Source organism: Otolemur garnettii, unplaced genomic scaffold (assembly GCF_000181295.1).
Source record: "Otolemur garnettii isolate 467f Iridium unplaced genomic scaffold, OtoGar3 scaffold00001, whole genome shotgun sequence".
NCBI lineage: Eukaryota > Metazoa > Chordata > Mammalia > Primates > Galagidae > Otolemur > Otolemur garnettii.
The window spans coordinates 26,253,736-26,274,981 of NW_003852396.1; the positions used below are offsets into that span (position 1 = coordinate 26,253,736).

Consider the following 21,246-nt stretch of genomic DNA (forward strand, 5'->3'; position numbering starts at 1 on the left):
CTGTCTGTCCTGATTTCTCCTCTGCCTCAAGTGGCTTTTATCCTCCTCAGCACATCTCTTCTCGCTGTCTCTGCTCTTCTCTGTGAGTGTCTGGTTTTGTTGCCTCCTGCCCTTCCTTTCCGCAGCCTGGGTCCTAGGCTGAGGGGCTCAAAGGCACGGCCGGGTCATGGGGCCACGCTAGGTGGACACGCTCTCGGCCGCACTTCGGCCACACCTAACTTGAACCCCGGTCGGTGGAGAGGCGACGCCTGCCTTGCGCTCGGCCTCTCGGGGCCCCTACCCCTCCTTTGTAATTTGAATAAAACGCCTCCCCCGCCCTGCGCGCCGCCTTAACCCGCCGCCCCTGCTCTCCCCGGCTGCAGGCGGCGTGCGCGCAGGACGAGTGCGGTGCAAGCGGCTGGACTTCGGTGCGGCTTCCTCCTGGGCGCGACCCCCAGGCGCGCCCTCCGCGCGACGACAATGAGGGCGCGGCCGCAGGTCTGCGAGGCGCTACTCTTCGCCCTAGCGCTCCAGACCAGCATGTGCTATGGCATCAAGTGGCTGTAAGTAGGGACCCTTCGTCCATGCGGATGGGGGGCTAGCGGCTGGGGTGGTGGAGGGCGTAAGGGGCCCCTTGGGTGGGAGGAGCGCACCAAGACCTAGGAACCCAAGTTGGCTTGGGAATCATGGGCAAATCATTCTAATTGAGACCCCACCTTCTCCCCTGTAAAATGCTGTCCTTACCTTCCCTGGGCTTGCAAAGAGGAAGCCAGACGGGGTGTGGAAGGCGATGGAATTGCTCTGAGTGACAGTTGTGCAAAAGCCACTGAGTTGCAGGAGACCTCTGCAGTGGCAGACGGAAATAGACATCCTGGACCAAGGGCCTAGCTCCCCAGTCTTCTTGACCCTAGCTGGAGATCCACAAAGACAGTCCTGACCCCTCCACCTGGGTGACCTTGGAGAAGTGTCACTCTACTTCTTGGTACCTCAGCTTTATCCTCTGTCAAAGGAAGATGAGATATTCCACCCCACTCAGATCAGATGAGAAGAGGCTCATAAAAGAAACTTGTTAGCTGTCAGATGCTGTGCACATGTGCGGGGCATTCTCTTAGATACTAATTATTAATGGAGAGGTGGGTGGGAGAGAGAGGCCTTCCCTAGCAGAAGGGAGTGCAGACACTGTGGGGCTGTGGGCAGTGCAGGCAGAGCAGAGGAGGAAAAGCCAGCCCCTTCCTGGAGGAGCTGCCCTCTGGGCTGGGAGAGATAAGCCCAGGCCGTAAATAACTCCACAAGTGTCCGGTGCCCCAGGAGAGACCAGTGTTATGGGGGCCCAGAGGAGGGGAGACCACCTGGTGGGGCCACAAATTTGGGACACTGGGAAGCTTTTTAGGGGCAGGGTCCTTAGGGACGGAATAGCTATAGGGAGCTTGGCTGGTTGAAGCCAGGGGAGGAGAAGAGGGGAGCCCCTGAGCAAAGGCCCAATGGTGGTTAGGAAAGTCTAAGACAGGACACAGGACTAGAGTTTGGGGTGGGGGCAGGGAGCCACACAGATAAGACAACAGGGGACAAATTATAGGGGCTGGGAGGGTTTGTGGATTAGCTAGAAGACAAGGTGATATGGCTGGGCCGCCAACAAACAGTCTGGAGGTCACTGGCCCTGCCCCTTCTAGGGCTGAGTTATTGATTAATTGATGATTCAAGAGGGGGACCCCATCTTCTTTCATTTCCTGTTTGCAAGGAGAAGCCTGGGCTCAGTGGTCATCCAGCCTTAGGTCCCCAGCTCTTCTTGGCTGTCCAATCACCTTCTTTCTGCTGCTGGGTATCCAGCATTACTCCGGCTGGGAGGGGTCTCTGTTCAGTGAGTCCAGGTCCCACACATCCTGCACCACCATTTTACAGATAAGAAAACTAAGGTTCAGAGAAGGAGAGGATTTGCTGGAGGATACAAGGAGCTCCAGGGGCTAAGAATGAGGCTTGGGTGACATTTGCTGCTCATAAGAACATTATGGGGAACACAGCTATCATCCCTGCTCTACAGTGAGGCTCTGAGAAGGGTGTGATGCACACAAGCCCCCAAGCTGGCATGTTTTGGGGTATATGGCTGGTTAACGCCAGCACTCGTGTGATTCATCCCCACTGCAGAGCCCAGGCTGCAATAGAAATGGGTACAACTCAGCATCTGCCTTAAAGAAGCTCCCAGCCTGCTGGGGGAGATGGACACATAGAAAATACAAAGTGGACTTTGTTCCATGTCCTCTGAGAGGGAACATGGGAGCCAGAGGAGGAATGGTCAGTCCCACCTAAGGGAGGAGCCTGGGGCTGGGCTTGGAAGGACAGGTAGGATTTTGCTGAGCAGAGGTGCAATGCAGAGCCGACATCCTGGGCAGGAAATGGGCAAACTCAGAGATACCAGGACAAGAAGAGCCTGCTCCCAAATGCCCCAACACTGCTCTCAGAGCTCTGGTCATTTAATTTGGGTAATGCTGTACTCCTTTGAGGGAAGTGATAGTCTTATCACTACCATTTCACACATGAGGAAAATGAGGCATGAGGAGGTTAAGTAGCTTTCCCAAAGTTACACAGATAGTTAATGGTGGCTGTGGGATCAGAACCCAGGCAGACAGGCTCCATGAGGCCAAACCTCTTGATAATGGTTAAACGCTTGCTGGGGCGTAAGTTAGAGGGGGAAGTGGGAGAAGGGGTAGAGTTTAAGAATGACAATTATATATGTGTGCATATGTGTATATATAGCCGTATGTGCAGGCCATGTATACATATGTATGTTGATATACACATAAACTTATGCATCCTTACACACACATGTACACACACACAGCTTTGTGACATGTTAAACATTGTTCTCAGTGCTTTATGTATTTAAATCTCCCAACCACCCTGTGAGGTGGCTTCCATTGTTCCCCCATTACACAGAAGAAGAAATGGAGGCCAGAGGGATTCTTTACCTAGCAGGGTGTCATAGCTAGCATGCAATAGAGGCAGGATTTGAACTGTACTGTCTGGCTCTGTGACCTGTTGGGAAGTATACAGAGGTGGTGGGAGATGAGGGCTCATCTAGGAGGCTCAGCTGTCCTGGGGTTGTCCCGGGGGCTGTGCTGCCTTGGGCTTTGGAAAGTGACCTTGAGATGAAAGCACATTTGACACAGGAATGAAAGGAGATGTGGCTGAATGACCTGGAATGCTCACCAGGAGGGTGCCTGGGGCAGGCTGAACCACTGGGAAGGGACTGGGGGAGTAGGGTCAGAGCCTGGTGGCCCACACAGCACCTACCCCCAGATAACCCCTACCATACTCTACCTAAGCCAGACACTGGGAGCAAGTGTTAGAGGAATCCAAGTCTGGGACATCTACCTCCTTCCTGCATACCCTGGATGGGGAGGGGACTAAGGATGATCAGGATGCCCAGTGATAGGGAAGGCCCAGGCTGGCTAGGGGGGCCCATAAAGGTCACACCCCTCCCTGGGCAACCCAAGCCTAGTGCCTCTCAAGTAAGAGTCCCAAGAAACTCTAGAAGGGACACAGCTGCTGCCAAGTGGGATGGAAGGAGCACTGGACTGGGAGTCAGAGTCCCAGCTTAAGCACTCCCCTTGCATGAGACATGGGCCCAGGTCTCAGGCTAATCCATCACTTCAGCCTCTCTGAGGCTGTTTCCTTAGCAATAAATGAGAGTGGAAAGAGCCCTAGGCTGGGATCTGGGAGGCCTGGGGTCTAGCTCAGCTCTGGTTGGCTATGTATAGATCAGGGTAAGCCCTGCCCTTTCTGGACCTCAGTTTCAGATTAGGGTTGGTGATGCTGTGGAAGCCACCCTTCAGCATTTTGGCTGACAGTATCAGACAAGGCCAGTTAGAGCTTCACCTTGCAGGATGAGATGCCAGTGTGTAGGCCAGGAGCCAAGTGAGCAGGCTTCCATCTCTGAGGTCTAGGCAGTCTTGGGTGTGAAGGAGACCTAGTGTCACTTCTAGGCAGGACTGGATCTGCCTCAATTTTCTCATCTATGGGGGAAGGGAACTCCATGGTCCCTCTTGGCTCTGGAGTCCTGGGACAAAGCCTAGGAGGGAAGAAGAGGCCTTTCAGGCCATAAGACCCTAGGGGTTCTTCTTCCTGGGCTGGTGATTGCACCACTCAGCCTGGAGTGGGTGGGTGGGTAAAGAAGGGGGAGTTCTGAGGAGACCTGGTTTCTAGACCTGGGACCTGATTGAGGAGTCTTGACTTGTGGAGGGAGAGGTCCCAAGGCTGCCCCAGGGAGATAGAAGGAAGCCCGAGAGCCTGCACGGCTTGGATGGACTTGAAGCCAGGTTCCTGCTCCATCCTTCCTGTTGCATGGACACCAGGATGACTTGGGGCCCAGGAGAGCCCAAAGACATGTGGGCAGGGGTGGGGTAAATGTATGGCTCAGGGAGCAGGGTCTCCTTAGACTCCATTGCTCTCCCACCCCAGGGTCAGCATGGTCCAGACACATAGAACCATAGGGCTTCCCAGGATAAGACTTGTAGGCCCCTATGCCAGCCCCCAGCCCTGACCAGGGTACCCCCAACCCTGGAAGTGTAGATATGGATGTGAGAATCTACCCCATCACTGACTTTCGATCTCACTCCATCTCTCCCCTGTCAGAAGTGGGGGCTGCCAGTCCACGTTGTGTGTGGTGCTGGTGCGGGGGACCCTCTGTGCCCAGCTCTGCCAAAGATTTCACCCAGTAACAAGTGGGCTGGTAACACTGCTCAGCACCGAGGATAGTGGGCTGCAGAGCTATAGAGCGAGGTCCTGGGTTCAGGTCACATGAAGAAGCCCAAGCCTGGCTGCTGGGTCTTGGCCTAGAATTCATCATATGCCTGACCTTGTGCCTAGGGCCAGAGGAGTGCTGCAGAGGGCAGGTCCAGGGAGAAGGCCCTTCTTGGAAAGGGGCCTTACTTGGGTTAGGTACCCTAGGCTGCCTGAGGGTAGGGGCCCTGGCAACCACAGGGAAATACCTCAGTGATACCCAGGGGAGGGAGGGCAGTGAGTAGGCTCTGTAGTGAATCAGGCAGCTGATGATGACAATGATGAAGGCCCTGCCTAGAGGCATTAGCTGGGGAGGACCACCCAGGTGGGAAGATGGCCTGGTGTAGTGGAAGGGGAGAGAGAGGATTATGGCTCGGGCTATGGGGAGGTGAAATCATTTGCCAGCTTGTGTTACCTAAATTGTCCTTGCCACGGGAGCCTGCATTGGTTGTGGACATTGACGGGATGGCAGGGCAAGGGGCAGTGACCTGTCCAAGGTCATATGGTAGGGGAGTGCCTGAGCCAGAGCTTGAACCTGGGATCTCTGCCCTAGCCAATCCCAGGAGAGTTCCTGACTCCTGAATTCAAGAGAATGCCTCGCCACCCCGCAGGGCTAGGCACAGGACTTGCCTGTGAACTCTGAGTTCCCTCCTGTCCTTTCTTCCACCCTCTCCCCCAGGGCCCCACCCCCAGATAAACTGAAATGTTTCCAATTAGGGATCTGCCAGAGTGAGGCAAGCCGAGATGTCCACAAGGGTAATTCCCTCCCTCCCACCCTAATCTTTGATTACCTCCCCAAGGGGGATTTAGTTAGAAACGGTCATTACCACTAATTACCAGATGACCGCATGGCCCTCCTTGGGAGTGGAATCTGCTGCCTCCCGCCTCCTGATCTCTGCTAGCACCCGTGGGCTGGCCTCGCCAGCACGCCAGGGCCAGCTGCTTCCGTAGGCCCCAGCTCTTTGACCTCTGGGGCAGGTCCCTGGGCTCTGCCCTGTCCTGTGCCCACTGGGGGCCTCTGGAACAGCTTCCTCCTTATACACTGGCTGCCCAGAGAATTGGAGCCTTATCTGGGAGGTGCTCTTATAGCACCCTCTCTCTTAGCCAGCTGGGGAGGCTGTGCTGCCTTTCTCAGGGACAGAGAGGCCAAACCTAGAGTGGCTCGGATGAGACTCCTGGCACCAGGAGCACAGAGCTCCTCTCCCTGAGAGCCACACCACCCAGTCCTCAGGGGCTGCCCAAACTGAGCTCCTGGGAAGAGGCTCAGCCCACATCATCCCACTTCTTGGCTTGAGCACAAGCCCAGGGATGACATGGAAGCAGCCCATGGGGCTGGGACACCCACTGTGCCTGCTGCCAGCCTGATGTTTGATTCACTGTCACTCATGTAAGCATTCCCACTTTAAAATGCAGAAAACTGGCTCAGAAGGGGAGGGAAGGATGAAGATCAGAGTGGGCTCAGGACAGGCTGAGCGGACTGCACAGAGCAGAGGGGGACACAGGACAGAGAGGCCATGCCACCAGCAGGGACGAACGGCCCAGTGCCAAGGAGAACTTGACTTGCCATCTCTGGCCCTGCCTCTGCATCCTCACTGGTCCAAAACTACCTTCTGAGGCATGAAATGAGAGGTTGTGTAAACTGGGAAGTGCTGTACCTGTGTAGGGGCTGACACCACCATGCGTGTGAACAGCATTTGCTAGGTGGGGATAGAGGGCTGTTAACAGCCAAGAAATATGCTGAGGTGCTGACATTCGCCTTGTGTGGTCAAAGCCCACCCAGGACAGGCTGCCCAAGAGGGCGAGACCAGGGAGGGCTGGAACCCTTCCACTTAGGTCAAGGACCTTGCCTGAGGTCTGCTCTGTGGCGTGCTTATGCTGGGTGCAGGCACCCAGACACCCCAAATATTTCCCTGCCCATAGTATATGAGGGGTAGGGATGGGCCAGGGGTTGCAGTGAGGGGAAACTGCTTGGGACACCCACAGTTGATCTGAGATAACCTGGCCATGCTGAGTTATCCTCGGCCTGCTTCCTGGGTCTCTGGGAAGGTTTCTCTCTTTGGGGGCTACAGGGTGGATGGGGCATGACAGAGAAGGAGAGGCAGGAGGAAATAAACTAACCTACTACTTAATGAAGCACATATAATTCAACCCTTGCCAGATCCCAGAGTCTTCATTTTATAGTTGATGCCCAGCGGGGGAGAGCAATTTACCCAAGTTAGCACAGCACATAGAGGGCAGAGCTAGAATCCAGGCCTTCTCAATCCCTCTGGTTCAAGATTCACCTGGCCACAAGCAGGAAGATTTCTCTATGAAAGCTCCAAATGCTTTGCATATATTTTGTTTTTTATCTCTTACTCCTTTTGAAGGAGTATATAATTTTTGTTGTTGTTGTTGAGACAGATCTCACTGTGTTGCCCATGGTAGAGTGCCATGGCATCACAGCTAACACCAACCTCAAACTCTTGGGATCAAGAGTTCTCTTGAACTCTTGCCTCAGCCTCCCAAGTAGCTGGGACTACAGGTGCCCACCACAACACCTGGCTATTTTTTGTTGTAGTTGTCACTGTTATTCAGCTGGCCCCGGCTGGGTTTGAACCCTCCACCCTCAGTGTATATGGCTGATGCCATAAGCACTGTGCTACGGGTGCCAAAACTATTTATCATTTCTTTAGAGCAGATGAAGACCAAGAGGCCCAGAGAGGTTGGGTAACTTACCTAGGTCACCCAGCTGGTACTCAACACCTGTGCTTTTCCCTGAACAAGCCTAGGAGCTGGAACAGCTGGGTCATTGACTTATAACTAATGATAGGTTTATCTGGCCATTAGCCTAGGGATACCATGAGAAAAGGTGTCTCTGTCATATTCTTTACCAAATGCGTCTGGGAAGAGTTAGTGCTTACTAAATATTTCTCCCACAAATAGATCAAGTTCATTTATTCTCACAAGTGTAGGAGCCAGGGAAAGACACTCCTGGCATCAGGAAAATCTTGAGCAAAGGCATGGTGGTAAGACAGTCCTTATCAGAGACTGGTGTGGCCAGATACTAGGTTGAGCCCAGGGGGCTGGGGAAAGCTGGGAAGCTAGGCTTTGAGGGGCCCTGAATGCCAGCCCTTGGCTTTGGATGGGCATAGGGAGGCTGCCGCAGATAGGAAAAGACCCCAAGGCAGGAAGTGTAATAGCTTCCATCACTGAGCACTGACCACAGCACTCAGCCCTGGGCAGAGCATGTGACATATATATTCTGACACACATGTCTGATTTAATCCTTCAGATAATGTTGGGGGTGGTGGGAGAGGAGAAGTGAAATGACTTGCTCAAGGTCATAAGGTGAATGATGGAGCCCAAAGTCTACCCAGGCCTTAGCACTGGGCTGCTTCTCTCAGGACTCAGACCTCACCAGGTGTCAGCCCCATCCCTGGCTGAGGACCCCTTAGGCTACAGCAAAGGGGGCACTCTGCACTTTGGGCTGCAAATCCGGCCTCTTCTTGTCTCTCTGTCCCTGCAGGATCTCTGCTGGGTTGATGAGGGCCAGCTGTTTCTGGGTTTCAGACACTCCTCTCCTGTGTGTTTGGGGGGGTTGCTATGGGCAAGTTGATATGGGGTCCTCTAAGGCTGTGAGGTCCCTCCAGCCTGCCCTTGATGAAGTGCTGCCTGCCACAGCCTGCTCCTCCGAGAAGGCTGGCAGAGCAGCAGGGCCAGGAGGGGCTGGCACGAGAGTCTTTGAATCCTAGAACCAGGATCTGGGGGCTTTTAGATCCTATAACATCACCAAGGGTCATAGAGACTCCCCTAGGCCAACATTTCTTAAGCAGAGGGCTTTGGGCTCAGTGTGCTTAACAGATGCTCTGAGTTAAAGAAAACCAAGCCTGTTGCTTTGCCTCAGGACTTCTCAGGACCTTTAAAATGTTAATATATATGAAGATTCTCCAAGGTGTTCAAAGTACATTGTATTCCCCAAATGGATCTCTTTTGTTCAAGAGTGTCTCATTTAGCTGGGTGTTCTGGCAGGTGCTGGTAGTCCTAGCTACTTGGGAGGCTGAGGCAAGAGAATCGCTTAAGCCCAGGAGTTTGAGGTTGGTGTGAGCTGTGCTGCCACAGCACTCTACAGAGGGTGACATAGTGAGACTCTGTCTCAAAAAAAAAGAGTATCTCATAGGAACCCATCCTGGGAAATGTGGTTTACAAGTACAGACACTGAGGCCCACAGAAAGGGGCAGTGATTTATCTAATGTTACACAGCAAGTTAATAGCCAGGTCTGGATTAGATGCTAAATTTTCCAAGTTCCAGGTCATCACAAAACTGAGTGGTTGTTTAAGCCTTTCATAACAATGCCTCACATGGATATGAGACTTTACAACATAATAAATGGATTTAGTAATTAAAAGAAACAATGATGGAAAACTCCTAACTCGTGTTGTGTATATAGTAAGGGCTCAATTAATAGTGTGGATAATTATTACGATTATAATAATCTAGCATTTAGCATGGATTCTGGCACATAGCTGCACAGTGTTGAGTGAATGTTGAATAAAGACTAATAATTTACAGCTGCAAGAACTAAATAAGGGAACGGATGTGTGTGCTTTGTGAACTGGAAAACTGATTTTTGTTAGGAGAACCATAATAAAGTTTAGGTAAGATGAGGATTGATTGTTTTTTGTTTTTTGTTTTTTTTGAGACAGAGCCTCAAGCTGTCCCCCTGGGTAGAGTGCCGTGGCATTACAGCTCACAGCAACCTCCAACTCCTGGGCTCAAGCGAGTCTCCTGCCTCCGCCTCCCAAGTAGCTGGGACACAGGCGCCTGCCACAGCGCCCGGCTATTTTTTGGTTGCAGCCCTCATTGTTGTTTGGCGGGTCCGGGCTGGGGATTCGAACCCGCCACCTTAGGTGTACGTGGCTGGCGCCTTAGCCGGTTGAGCTATAGGCGCCGAGCCATGAGGATTGATTGTTATTCTGTGTTATGAATAGGGCCTGCAGCCCAGAGAGGGACAGTGTTATATGCCCAACGTCATAAAGGAGTAGGTAGGGGATATACTACTCTGCCACATGGCACTTTGCCTCCTGGTTTCCTGGTGCCTTCCAGGAATGGCTCCCAGAGACCACTAAGGGGAAAACTGGGGCCAGTAGCATGGGCAGAGGCAGCGTTGGCCCCTCACATTCCTGTTTTTCCTTCCACCTGTTACTGTTTTTCGGTGTTGAGCAGGGCACTGTCCAAGACTCCGGCGGCCCTGGCGCTGAACCAGACGCAACACTGCAAGCAGCTGGAGGGCCTGGTGTCAGCACAGGTGCAGCTGTGCCGCAGCAACCTGGATCTCATGCACACCATCGTGCATGCCGCACGGGAGGTGATGAAGGCCTGCCGCAGGGCCTTTGCCGACATGCGCTGGAACTGCTCCTCCATTGAGCTCGCCCCCAACTACCTGCTTGACCTGGAGAGAGGTATGGAACTCGCTGGGCTGCTGGGGCTGCTGAATGCACGCGGGTAGGGGTGAGTGAATGCAGGCATAAATCTACGTGTGTTTTGATAGGTGGAGGAATTCATGGATGGAGGGATTGTGGATTCACGGGTGGATGAGTGAATAGACGGGTGATGGATGGATACGCAGATGGATACAGGCATGGATGGATGGGCATCTGGGTGGATGAATGAATCATAGATATGGGCAATCAAGCACGAATTAATGATTGAGTAAATGTACAGATGAATGAAGGTTTGAGCACTAGGGACTCTGAATGAATTGCAAATCCATGTGGTCCCCAATGCATGAATGAGGGAATGACCAAGGCCTGATGCACTTGACGCCACATTTCAGGGGGGCTCTTGGGAGGGGAGTATATGAAGGAGAACACCAGAGCCCACCCTCAGGGGTAGACATGTGTGCTGCACGTGACACTAGGCCAGCCTGGCTGAGTCACTACGTGCTGCACAAAGTAGGGCAGAGATAGAAGAGCATCTCCTGTGGGGAAGACTTCCTGGAAGAGGTGGCTTCCCTGGTAGGATGAGGGGACCTGTGTGCAATAGAGAGGCTTTTGACAGGCAGAAACACCCTAGTGGGTCTAGTCTCTTCCCCTGCTTGGTAGTAACTCCCCTCGTGGGTCCTAAACGTAACAGCTAACGTTCGTGCGGCACTTGGCACCCTTCCTTCCTTCCTGAATTATTTGAACTCTGGCCTGTGAGGTAGGTATTATCACCCAGGTGCTACAAGTAAGGAAACTGAAGCTGGAGATGGGGAAGTGACTTGGCTGGCTCAGAAATGGAGATAGGGCACAGAGCCAAGGCCAGGAGCTCTACACCTAGGGCACAGGGGTGTCATATGAGTCTCCTAGGTTTGTTGTCACCATGTGCTACAAACTGGCTGGCTTCAAACAACGGAACTCTATTGCCTTACAGTTCTGGAGGGTGAAAGTCCAAACTCAAGGGCAGGGCCATGCTCCCTCTGAAGGTGCTAGGGAAGGATCCTTCTTCGCTTGCTCCTAGCTTCTGGTGGCTGCCAAAAGTCCACGGTGTTCTTGCCTTGCACCTGCACCACTTCAGTCTCTTCCTCTCTCTGTGTATGTGTATACAGAATTCCCTCTGACAAGGACACCAGCCACTGGCTTAGGGCCCTGATCCAGTATGACCTCTTCTCAGCTCAATTACATCCGCAAAGACCCTGTTTCTAAATAAGGTCATATTCACAGGTACAGGGGCCAGAACTTGAACATATCTTCTCCAGGGCCAGAGCATGCTCTTTGTGCGCTTCTCTGGCCCATCACGGGCTCAGGGGCCTAGGCCTTCATTTCTGTAGAGCAGCCCCTAACCCCAAGTGCAGGGCAAGCAAGGTCAAAGTCTTGTGGGTGAGGTTATGCCTGTGGGTCATGAGTGAGTGTGGCAGGCAGCTGGTATATCTGGGGCAATTGAGGGAAAAGAGGTGACAGCCTGATGGCCCTGCTGCTGTCCTCTGCCTGTACCACCCTCGTTACATGGGTAGGGTGAAGGAAGAGGGCCTTAGACCTGGCAAGGTCCTCTCCCTGGATCCCTGCCTGGCTGATCCACCCCTCCCACCCCCAGGGACCCGGGAGTCAGCCTTCGTGTATGCGCTGTCGGCCGCCGCCATCAGCCACGCCATCGCCCGGGCTTGTACCTCCGGTGACCTGCCCGGCTGCTCCTGCGGCCCTGTCCCAGGTGAGCCACCCGGGCCCGGGAACCGCTGGGGAGGATGTGCGGACAACCTCAGCTACGGGCTCCTCATGGGGGCCAAGTTTTCCGATGCTCCTATGAAGGTGAAAAAAACAGGATCCCAAGCCAATAAACTGATGCGTCTACACAACAGTGAAGTGGGGAGACAGGTAACCACCCACCCCACCCACCCCAGCTAGTTGTGCTTGTTCAATTGGCCGGAAAAGGGCCTCCCAGTGTGCCCCAATGGAGGGGGGTGTGGGGGGATGGACCCTGATTGGCCCACACCTGACAGGGGTCAACCTTCCTTAGTTCTTCCCTTTCCAGCCACTTGCTGCTTGCCTGGCTCCTCCTCCTCCAGGGGGTCCACTGGGATTTGGGTTGTCCAAGTAGCAGGAGCCGGAAGGAATCAGGAGCTCTGAGTTCTGGCCTTGACTCTGGCTTAGTGATGTTGGGCAAGCCACTTTCCTTTGGCCTCAGTTGTTCCCTTTGTGAGATGGTGGGGCGATCTGGTGCTAAATCCCTAGCTGCCTGTGCTCAGGTTCTCCCCTGGAGTGTAGAGAGGGCTGTGGGAAATAGCCTTGTACTAAGGAGCTATCTCCTTGGATTTATGGAGTGGGGGTTGGAGGGGGACTCCCACCCAACCCCAAGTCAACCTCTAGAAAACACTTTACTTCTGAGATTTATTATTATCACCTTTTTGTTAATTCTTCACCTCATTGCACAAAAACTTGGGCACAAAGGCCCAAGTTTTTAAAATTTATTTTAAAATTAAAATCTACAAAACTTTGCTGGACTCACGTAGCTCAGTAGTTAGAGCACTGGCCACATACGCTGAGGCAAGTGGTTTTGATCCCAGCCCAGGCCTGCTAAAAAACAATGATAATTGCAACGAAACAATAGCTGGGCATTGTGGCAGGCCCCTGTGGTCCCAGCTACTTGGGAGGCTCAGGCAAAAGAATCACTTAAGCCCAAGAGTTTGAGGTTGGTGTGAGCTGTGATGCCATGGCACTCTACCAATGGTGACATGATGAGACTCTGTCTCAAAGAAATAAATAAAGAAAAGTCCACAAAACCTCACACCAATTCATGTTGCACTATGCTCAGTACTCAATCAGTTTTCTCTCCTGGGGTCCACAAAACATCTCTGGGACAGGTGCCATTGTCCATTTTCATAGATGCTCATGGGGCAGGGCTGGTGCTTATCCAGAGCCACATGTGCAGGTGGCATCTCACCAACTCCCGCCTGCACCTGTAAGCCCCATTTTACAGAGGCACCAAGTGAGCCCGAAAGAACATAATGGCTCATTCATGGGGCACGATGAGCCCAGGTCTGTGGGACTTCAAGTCCAGAGGCTTCTATGTCTCCACCCACCTTCTCTGACTGGTCTCCATCTCGAGTGAGGATTCTAGGATGTCCAGGGCATCCTTGAACAATAAAGGAAAACTGCATGTTTGTAGGAGAGCCTCGCCAGGGACTCAGGACTTCTTCTGCCCAGCCTGCTGACCTGCCTCCACCCATGGAGACCCAGCCCCCTTGCCCATCTCCAGGGCCAAGCTAGCCAGAGCCTCTTGCTGCCAGGGCACAGCCCACCCTCCCCCCAGCACAGTCCAAAGAGGGTCCTAAGGCACATTAGGGCACATTAGGCTTCTCCCTGGGGCTAGCTTCAAAAAGGGTGCAGTGCCCCCCAAACCGCAGGGCTGTATGAGGACTAAAGGAGGTCACGACCACTTGTTTCATACTCAGTGGACCTCGGGGAGTTCTGGGCCCCTTTCCTCACCTTGTGCTGAGGGACTGAACCTAATAACTGTTCCTTGAGGACTCACAAATACTTCGATGCCCTGTGGTCCTGTTTACTACATTCCTGGGCCCTCCACAGCTTTGCTCAGCAAATTCCAGATTTTATACCCAATTGGACTCCTTCTGTCCCCACTTTCTGGCACTGGTGAGGGAGAAGGTGCCCTGGGACCTCGAGCAGCTACTTACTAAGTGATCTGGGGCAAGTCCTTACCCAGTCTGCCTCAGTTTTCCCATCTCTCTGATGCGGGGGGCAGGGCCCAGGTGACTCATGACCCTTGCAGCTCTCTATATAGGACAGGTGGGGAGGGCAGGCCTGGACAGGGGGATCCTAGCCCTGAGTGGAAAGAAGCATTTAAAAGGCAGGACTGTGAGGTCCTTGGAAGGCATCTAACTCCTTCCTATCAGATACGGATGGCAAAACTGTGACCCAGGGAAGCTGGTGGCCCTGAGTCCTTTCTGAAGCTGGGGCTAGAGTGGCCCACACCTCTGAGCCTGAACTTCCCCACTCTCCACTGCAGTTGTTACTTAAAATAATTTTTCAAAAACCAAAATTGATTTAGCTTTTATAGTTCACAAGACCCTTTTGTGCACATCATCTCATTTAATCCTCATAGCACTCTGCAGGCGGGAACTACATGCACACTTTGCACAAAAGAACACAGAGTCCCTGAAGGGTGAAGTGGCCTGCGGAGGGTCCCCCAGCAGGAGCACTGGCAGTGGTTCCCCCACCTCTTGCTTCCCCATCCCTCCCTCACTCCCTTCCTTCTCTTCTTTTCCTCCTTCCTTTCCAGCAAGGATTTAATGAGCCCCAGTTTTGAGAGAACAGTGTGGAACAATTTAAAAAGCCACTTACAGAATTACCCTCAGATCTGGGTTCAAATTCCAGCCCCATGATTTTCTAGCAATCTTAGGCATGCAACTTAAGGCTGCTCTGAGCCTTTCTTTCCTCTTTGTAAAATGAGGAAGACAAGATACCTCCCTTGAAGGGCTGTTGTGATGAAGAACCTACATCATGTGTAAGAGCACTTGGTATATAGTAGGTGTTCAATAATGGCATCTCTTACCCCTGCAAATGCCTCTCTTCCTGCCCCTCAGCTGTTCTCCAGGTTGAAGGAAGCCCCGAGACACCCCCAACCTTTACAGCAAAAAACTCCATCATTTGAGGCTGGAGTGGGCAATGACTCCCTGAGAGCGCCCAGCCCTGTGGCATGTGGGGCCAGGGTCCCTGGGCAGGCCAGGGAGGGGGCTCCAGCTACCCAGCCCAATGCGCTCCCCTGTCCGCAGGCTCTGCGTGCCTCTCTGGAAGTGAAGTGCAAGTGCCACGGGGTATCTGGCTCCTGCTCCATCCGCACCTGCTGGAAGGGGCTGCAGGAGCTGCGGGATGTAGCTGCTGACCTCAAGACCCGCTACCTCTCAGCCACCAAGGTAGTGCACCGCCCCATGGGCACCCGCAAACACCTGGTGCCCAAGGATCTGGATATCCGGCCTGTGAAGGACTCAGAACTTGTATACCTACAGAGTTCGCCTGACTTCTGCATGAAGAATGAGAAAGTGGGCTCTCATGGGACACAAGACAGGTAAGGGCTACTGCCACCCCAACAGGAGAGGCCAGCTCTGTTGTACTTGATGCTTCCCAGCTTAGGACCAGGCACAGAGCTGGCACCTGATTGGCATTTGGGGAATGGAGTCCCCGCCTGGTTGAGGGAGGTGGCCCCGGGGATGCTGAGTGCAGATGCCAGGGTCCAAGGGCCCCCATAGAGCTTCTGGGAGTGCCTGTTCTGTATGTCATCTTGGCAGGAGCCCTGGGGAATGGACCCCCAGCCCACCCTCCCCCTAGTGGCGGAGGGGACAGAAGAGAAGAGACAACAACTCTACTGGGAGACAGGGGATAGGGAAGAGGCTGCCCAGCATGAACTAGGAGCTTAGTTAATGCCTGTTAAATGAATAGAGGAAGGGCAAATGTCATACAACCTGCTTATTGGATGAGAGGATCTGAGAGCTGAGAGTGGATCATACCTGTAATCCTGGCACTCTGGGAGGCCAAGGCAGGAGGATCCCTTGAAGTCAGGAGTTTGAGACTAGCCTGGGCAAGAGTAAGACCCCCATCTCCACTAATAATAGTAAAATTAGCCAGGCTTGGTGGTGGGCACCTATAGTCCCAGCTACTTGGGAGGTTGAGGCAGGGGGATCACTTGAGCCCAAGAGTTTGACGTTGCTGCGAGCTGCGATGTCATGGCATTCTAGCCTGGACAACAGAATGAGACTTTGTCCCCCCCCCCCAAAAAAACCAAGGACCTGAGTAGCATCACAGGAAAGTAGGGACAGCAGCCAGCCTGTGGCCACACAGGAGTCCACACAGAGCTGAAGGAGAGAGCAGGCTGCCTGCGTCTATAGAGCAGTGTCCCAACTTGTTCAAACCCTTATCCTGGGCCTCAGATCCTCCTATCTCCTCCTGGGGACCCCCTGGTCCCAGTTTCAGAGCCAGGGCTGGGTTCCCTACAGCTGGCCCTATAGTTATGGCTGCTGCAGCCAGCTCAGGTTGGGAGAAGGGGAGTGGTGATTGTACACCATGTGCAAGCCAGGTGGGGCTGGTGAGGATTCAGGTGAGCAGAAATTTCCCAAAGACCTTTCTGGAGAAAGCTAGTCCTGAGATACTGTCATAGAAAGTTCTGCAATCAAATACGCTTGGGAAATTCTCCTTGGTGATTCACAAGGCACGAGAACATATTAAAGGCTCTGAGGAATCCTGCAGTAAAGGATCTGCTAAAGCCAGTGTTTCCCAGAGGTGTTTGGCCATGGAACTCTTTTATTAAGGCGCCCCTAATAGCATTCCACAAAACTAGTGTTCTTGGGGTTAAAAGAATATTGAACCAGAGAGCGGGTGTTTGGGAACGTGTCTGGCACATAGTTGGTGCCCAGCCAGCATTTACTTCCTCCGCAGCCCACGTTCCGTCTCCAGCAGAGGGAGGGGTGGCTTGGGGGCTCCCTCCCCACAGGCCAGGGCAGCAGGCTCTGTGAGGAGGCCCAAGCTCCCATCTGGAGGCCAGATTGAGGGGGTCGGGTGGTGTGAAGATGGAACCAGGTCAGGCCCGGAGACAGGAAGGAATGAGAGGCTGGGCTGAGGCAGATGTGGGAGGAAGAGGAGGAGGCAGAGGATGGCTGGGGGAAGCCCACAGAAGACTCCAGAGCAAAGAGGGGATCTCCTTGGACCTGTGAGCGGCTCTGTGTGTGTGTCAGGGGAGGGCACAGCTTCCTGGCGGGGTGAACCTGAGCACATCCTTCACTGGTATGAGGCTTAGTCTCGCCTCCCTACCATGGGGAGGACAGCACACAGCTCACGGGCTGGCTGTGATCTCCAGTTACACTTAATCAGCGTCTGCTCCATGCCAATTCCCCTCCTTCCCTCCACCTCAGGCTGCCAGGCCTCTCTCTTCCAGCTGTCCTCACACTATTAAAGAGGATCCCCCACCCACATGACTACCCACCCTCCTCACAGGTTTCCTACTGTTCCCCTGGGAGTGGCCCTTGCACACATCTGTATTGGTCAGCTTTTGCTGCACTAACAAACAACCCCAACTTCTCGGTAGTTTACAACTACAAACACTTCTTATACCCATTACATGGGGCTGTAATATGTCAGCTGTGGCCCTGCCTGGCTCTGGCAGGTGCTGGTATGCGGGAGGACCTCAAGTGTTCAGGTTGTGACAGGGGGAATCCCAGTGCAAGAGGAGCCCAGAGAGGACCCAGCCCAGCCTGGACATCCAAGAAGGATTCTGGAGGAGGGGAAATGTGAGCTTTATTGGGTCAAGGTGTACAGAGGGTTGGACATAAATGAGCTTTGTTAATTGTCCCAGGCATGTGCACAGGCACTATCTCTGTAGAGACTGGCTCACTAGTTGGGATGATGCCTTGCAGTCTTCTGAAATCTAACCTGGGGAGACTGACGCCTAACCAGCAGTCCATATTCCAAACCTCAGCCTCTTGTTATGTTTCTTCCAGAGACTTATACCCCTGAAACTTGCCCCCACCCTTGGCCTGTGCCACCCTATGCCCTGCCAGGCATCCCAGAAGCCCTGACCTGGGCAAGTGGCCCCACCCTCTCTGACTCCCTGTCCTAGACACCCTGCTGGGTCTGGTCTGGCTCTGATGTTGGAGGCCATGTCTTCAGACACTGCATATCAGGGATCTAAAAATAAAAAAAAAAGGATCTGTCTCCTTTCTACAACTGAGGGTAGAGTGGTCAGTCAGAGACTTTAGGATAAAGCAAAGGGGGACTTATGGATATTGACTGGCTAAACAAAGCCCAGAAAGGTTAAGTGACTTGCCTTCAGTCACACAGCCTGTCAGTGGTGAATCTGGGGCTTAAACCCAGGTCTGCCTGGCTCTGGGGCATGTGTTCTTCTTGCTGTTCTCCAGCCCCACTTCCATCTGCTCTTCCACTATTTTTGGACCAAGCTGGGGCCTTTGCCTTTGCCCAGGCTGTTCCCTTTACCCTCAACACCCTTTCCCTGCTTTGTGTGTTAGTCCTGAGATTCCTGCTCATCTTTCCTCAACAGCCTGAGAGACCTTTCTTTTTCCAAAATGCCTTCCTGAACTCACAGACCCTGTGCTTACTGGGAAAGACTTGTCACCATTTTGTGCCTTAGTTTACCCATCAATAAATATGATTATGGGTGGCACCTATGGCTCAAGGAGTAGAGCACCAGCCCCATATACCAGGGGTGGCGGGTTTGAACCCGGCCCTGGCCAAAACTGCAAAAACAAAATAAATAAATATGAGGATTAGACTCAGTCTTCTCGAGGGCTTGCCTATGTTGGACATTTTGGGATTCCTCTGTCCACATGGCTATGGGGACCCCTTGTCCCTGCCCAGTACTCTGAGCCCTGCTGCTCTGTCCTCAACTGCATCCACTAAAATATCCCCTCTCTAGCAGCAGCCCAGCTAAAAGAACCACCAATCTGAACAGATTTTTTTTTTATTAGACAGAAGAACTGATAGCAACAGAAGGATATTTGCATTTTGTGGGGACCATCAATGTCTTTTTGTTGCCCAGAAGTGATTCAGGAAGAAATTCAGCCCCTGCCAGGCCCTTGGGTTCCATACCTTTAGATTAAGGATAGTAAGCAATGGCCTTGGCTTCAGTGGCCCTGAATTTAAACCTCTGCCCTTGGTTTAGCCTGTGTTGCTGGGTATAACAGACATCATAATCCCACCGCACTTGGCCAGTAATCCTAGCACTTTGGGAGGCTGAGGCCGGTACATCCCTTGAGCTCAGGAGTTCAAGACCAGCCTCAGCAAGAATGAGACCCCCGTCTCTACCAAAAATAGAAAAAAAATTATGCAGGAATTTGTGGTGAGTGCCTGTAGTCCCAGGTACTCAGGAGGCTGAGGCAGGAGGATCATTTGAGCCCAGGAATTTGAAGTTGCTGTGAGCTATGATGACACCACTGCACTCTAGCCCGAGTGACAGAACAAGACTCTGTCTACCCTCCACAAAAAAAGACAAAATCTCCAACCACTGTAAGGACCCTACCTGCTTCTAGTAAGATAAAATACTGGAAGGAAGAGCCTACCCTGTGGGAGGCACGTGGCCAACAGCCATGTACCCTCCACGGACAGTGTGCCAGCTGCTCCCTCGGCCCCATACCCATACCCAATGCCATTTTGAGTGTTTCACAGTTTATCCTGCAATTCTAAAAATAACAACAATCTTTACATCTGTCACAATATAAGTAAAGATTAAATATGAAGGCAGGATTGCTAGATTGGCTTTTGAGTGTCCTTTAGGTCTTTAGAAATAGAAAAAAGAAATAAAAAAAAGATACCTGTAAAGAAAAAAAAGCAACCCCATCATTTTGATAACTGTTTCTTAGAGAGGGAGGTGGAAGTATCCTTAGGTAAGATCATTAGTTAAAATTCCCCAAAGATTGAGACACCTTCCAAGAGGGGCTGTCAGTGGCTGTGGGGAGGCTGGGAGTGGGGGGGTGACAGGAACGCTCACTGACCTCCTCCCTCCACCAGGCAGTGCAACAAGACATCCAACGGCAGCGACAGCTGCGACCTCATGTGCTGTGGGCGCGGCTACAACCCCTACACAGACCGCGTGGTCGAGCGGTGCCACTGCAAGTACCACTGGTGCTGCTATGTCACCTGCCGCAGGTGTGAGCGCACAGTGGAGCGCTATGTCTGCAAGTGAGGCCACACTGCCGCCCCGCACAGAGCGGACTGCTGGAGAGCCCTCAGCTGCCGGGGCCAGGGGCCTGGACACCCTCTGTGGATTTCTGCTTGTGAATTCCAGATGCCTGGCATGGGAGGTGGCCTGTGTTTTGCCCACACTTGGAAGCCACCAGGAACAGAAGGCCTGGCCACCCTGGAAGGAGGGCTGAGACATCAAAAGAAACCGACAAGATAAAAATAAATCAGCAGCCAGAGGTCCTGGAGTGCCCACAAGCTGGGCTAAGAATCCAGGGGCATGGGATTGGTGAGACTGGTGTGGATTTGACCTTTCAGGGCCAGAGAGACCAGCCCTCTGGGAAGGGGTCTGCCCACCCTCATCAGAATGTTCTGAGGGACTCCCAGCCCAACCCCAGGGTCTGAACCTGCTGGGCCTACCACATGGAACCACTAGCTTGGGTTGTAAATGTATTTTTGTTTTTTGTTTTTTCTTCCTTTGGGATGTGGGAGCTACAGAAATATTTATAAAACATAGCTTTTTCTTTGGGGCGGCTCTCTTCAATTCCTCTTTATATATTTTATATATATAAATATATATATATATAATGATCTATATTTTAAAACAAGCTTTTTAAACAGCTGTATGAAATAAATGCTGAGTGAGCCCCAGCCCGCCCCTGCAGTTCTGGCCTCCTCAAGTGAACTCAGCAGCTCCTGGGGCTGGCAGAGAGGACTCTCCAGTTTCCAGGCAAGGCGGCTTGCGATTGATGTCCCCACACCCTTCCCTGCCCCCCTAAACAAGCCCACACCCAGCCCTGGCCCGGATCTCCCTGTAAGATCTCTTGGTCAAGGGCGAGGACAGACGTCTTGAAACATAAACCCAGCTGGCAGCTTCTTTGCTCCTCGGGGACACACATGCAGGCACACTGCACAGCCTGGATATGTGGTCAGGCCTGCCAGCCAGCTTCAGGAGCTGGGGGTGCAGGCCTCAGGGAAATGAAGACCCCGGCTCCAGCTAGACAAGCTGGGTTGTCTGTGTGACCCTGAGGCCCCCAGCCTCAGTTTCCCCATTTATAGAATGGGGGTAGTGGTGATGAAGGTTGGGGGTTGGGAAAGACCCCGGCCTAGTGCCTGGACCAGACTGGTGGCGGACATGGTGAGAAGTGATTGGATTCTGGTTCTGTTTGAAGGTGGAGTCAACAGGATTTGTTCTCTTTCTGCCTGTGGGGTGTGATGGGAAGGAGGCCCTAGAATGGACGCCAGAGTTGGCCAGAGCACTTGGAAGGACAGAGGGGCTGAATGCCGAGATGAGGTGGAGAGAGCACCGGGGTTCAGATGTGAACACTCGGGGACTGT

At 52.9% G+C, this 21,246-nt stretch overlaps 1 protein-coding gene across 1 annotated transcript; it reads left to right on the top strand.

The window, feature by feature from the left end:
* Positions 1 to 334: 334 nt before the first annotated feature.
* WNT11 (Wnt family member 11) lies at positions 335 to 20,495 on the top strand. Its single transcript, XM_003780886.2, has 5 exons — positions 335 to 542; positions 9,959 to 10,194; positions 11,807 to 12,084; positions 15,000 to 15,292; positions 19,738 to 20,495. The coding sequence occupies exons 1-5, from the start codon at positions 460 to 462 to the stop codon at positions 19,910 to 19,912; spliced, it is 1,065 nt and encodes a 354-aa protein (XP_003780934.1). The 5' UTR covers positions 335 to 459; the 3' UTR covers positions 19,913 to 20,495.
* The last annotated feature ends 751 nt before the right edge of the window (positions 20,496 to 21,246 follow it).

Bases quoted from the DNA above. Each gene is read 5' to 3' on its own strand.
- WNT11 (XM_003780886.2), top strand. From the start codon at position 460: ATGAGGGCGCGGCCGCAGGTCTGCGAGGCGCTACTCTTCGCCCTAGCG. The intron at 10,195-11,806 runs GTATGGAACTCG...TCCCACCCCCAG, and splicing joins CCTGCTTGACCTGGAGAGAG to GGACCCGGGAGTCAGCCTTC. The intron at 12,085-14,999 runs GTAACCACCCAC...CCCTGTCCGCAG, and splicing joins ACAGTGAAGTGGGGAGACAG to GCTCTGCGTGCCTCTCTGGA.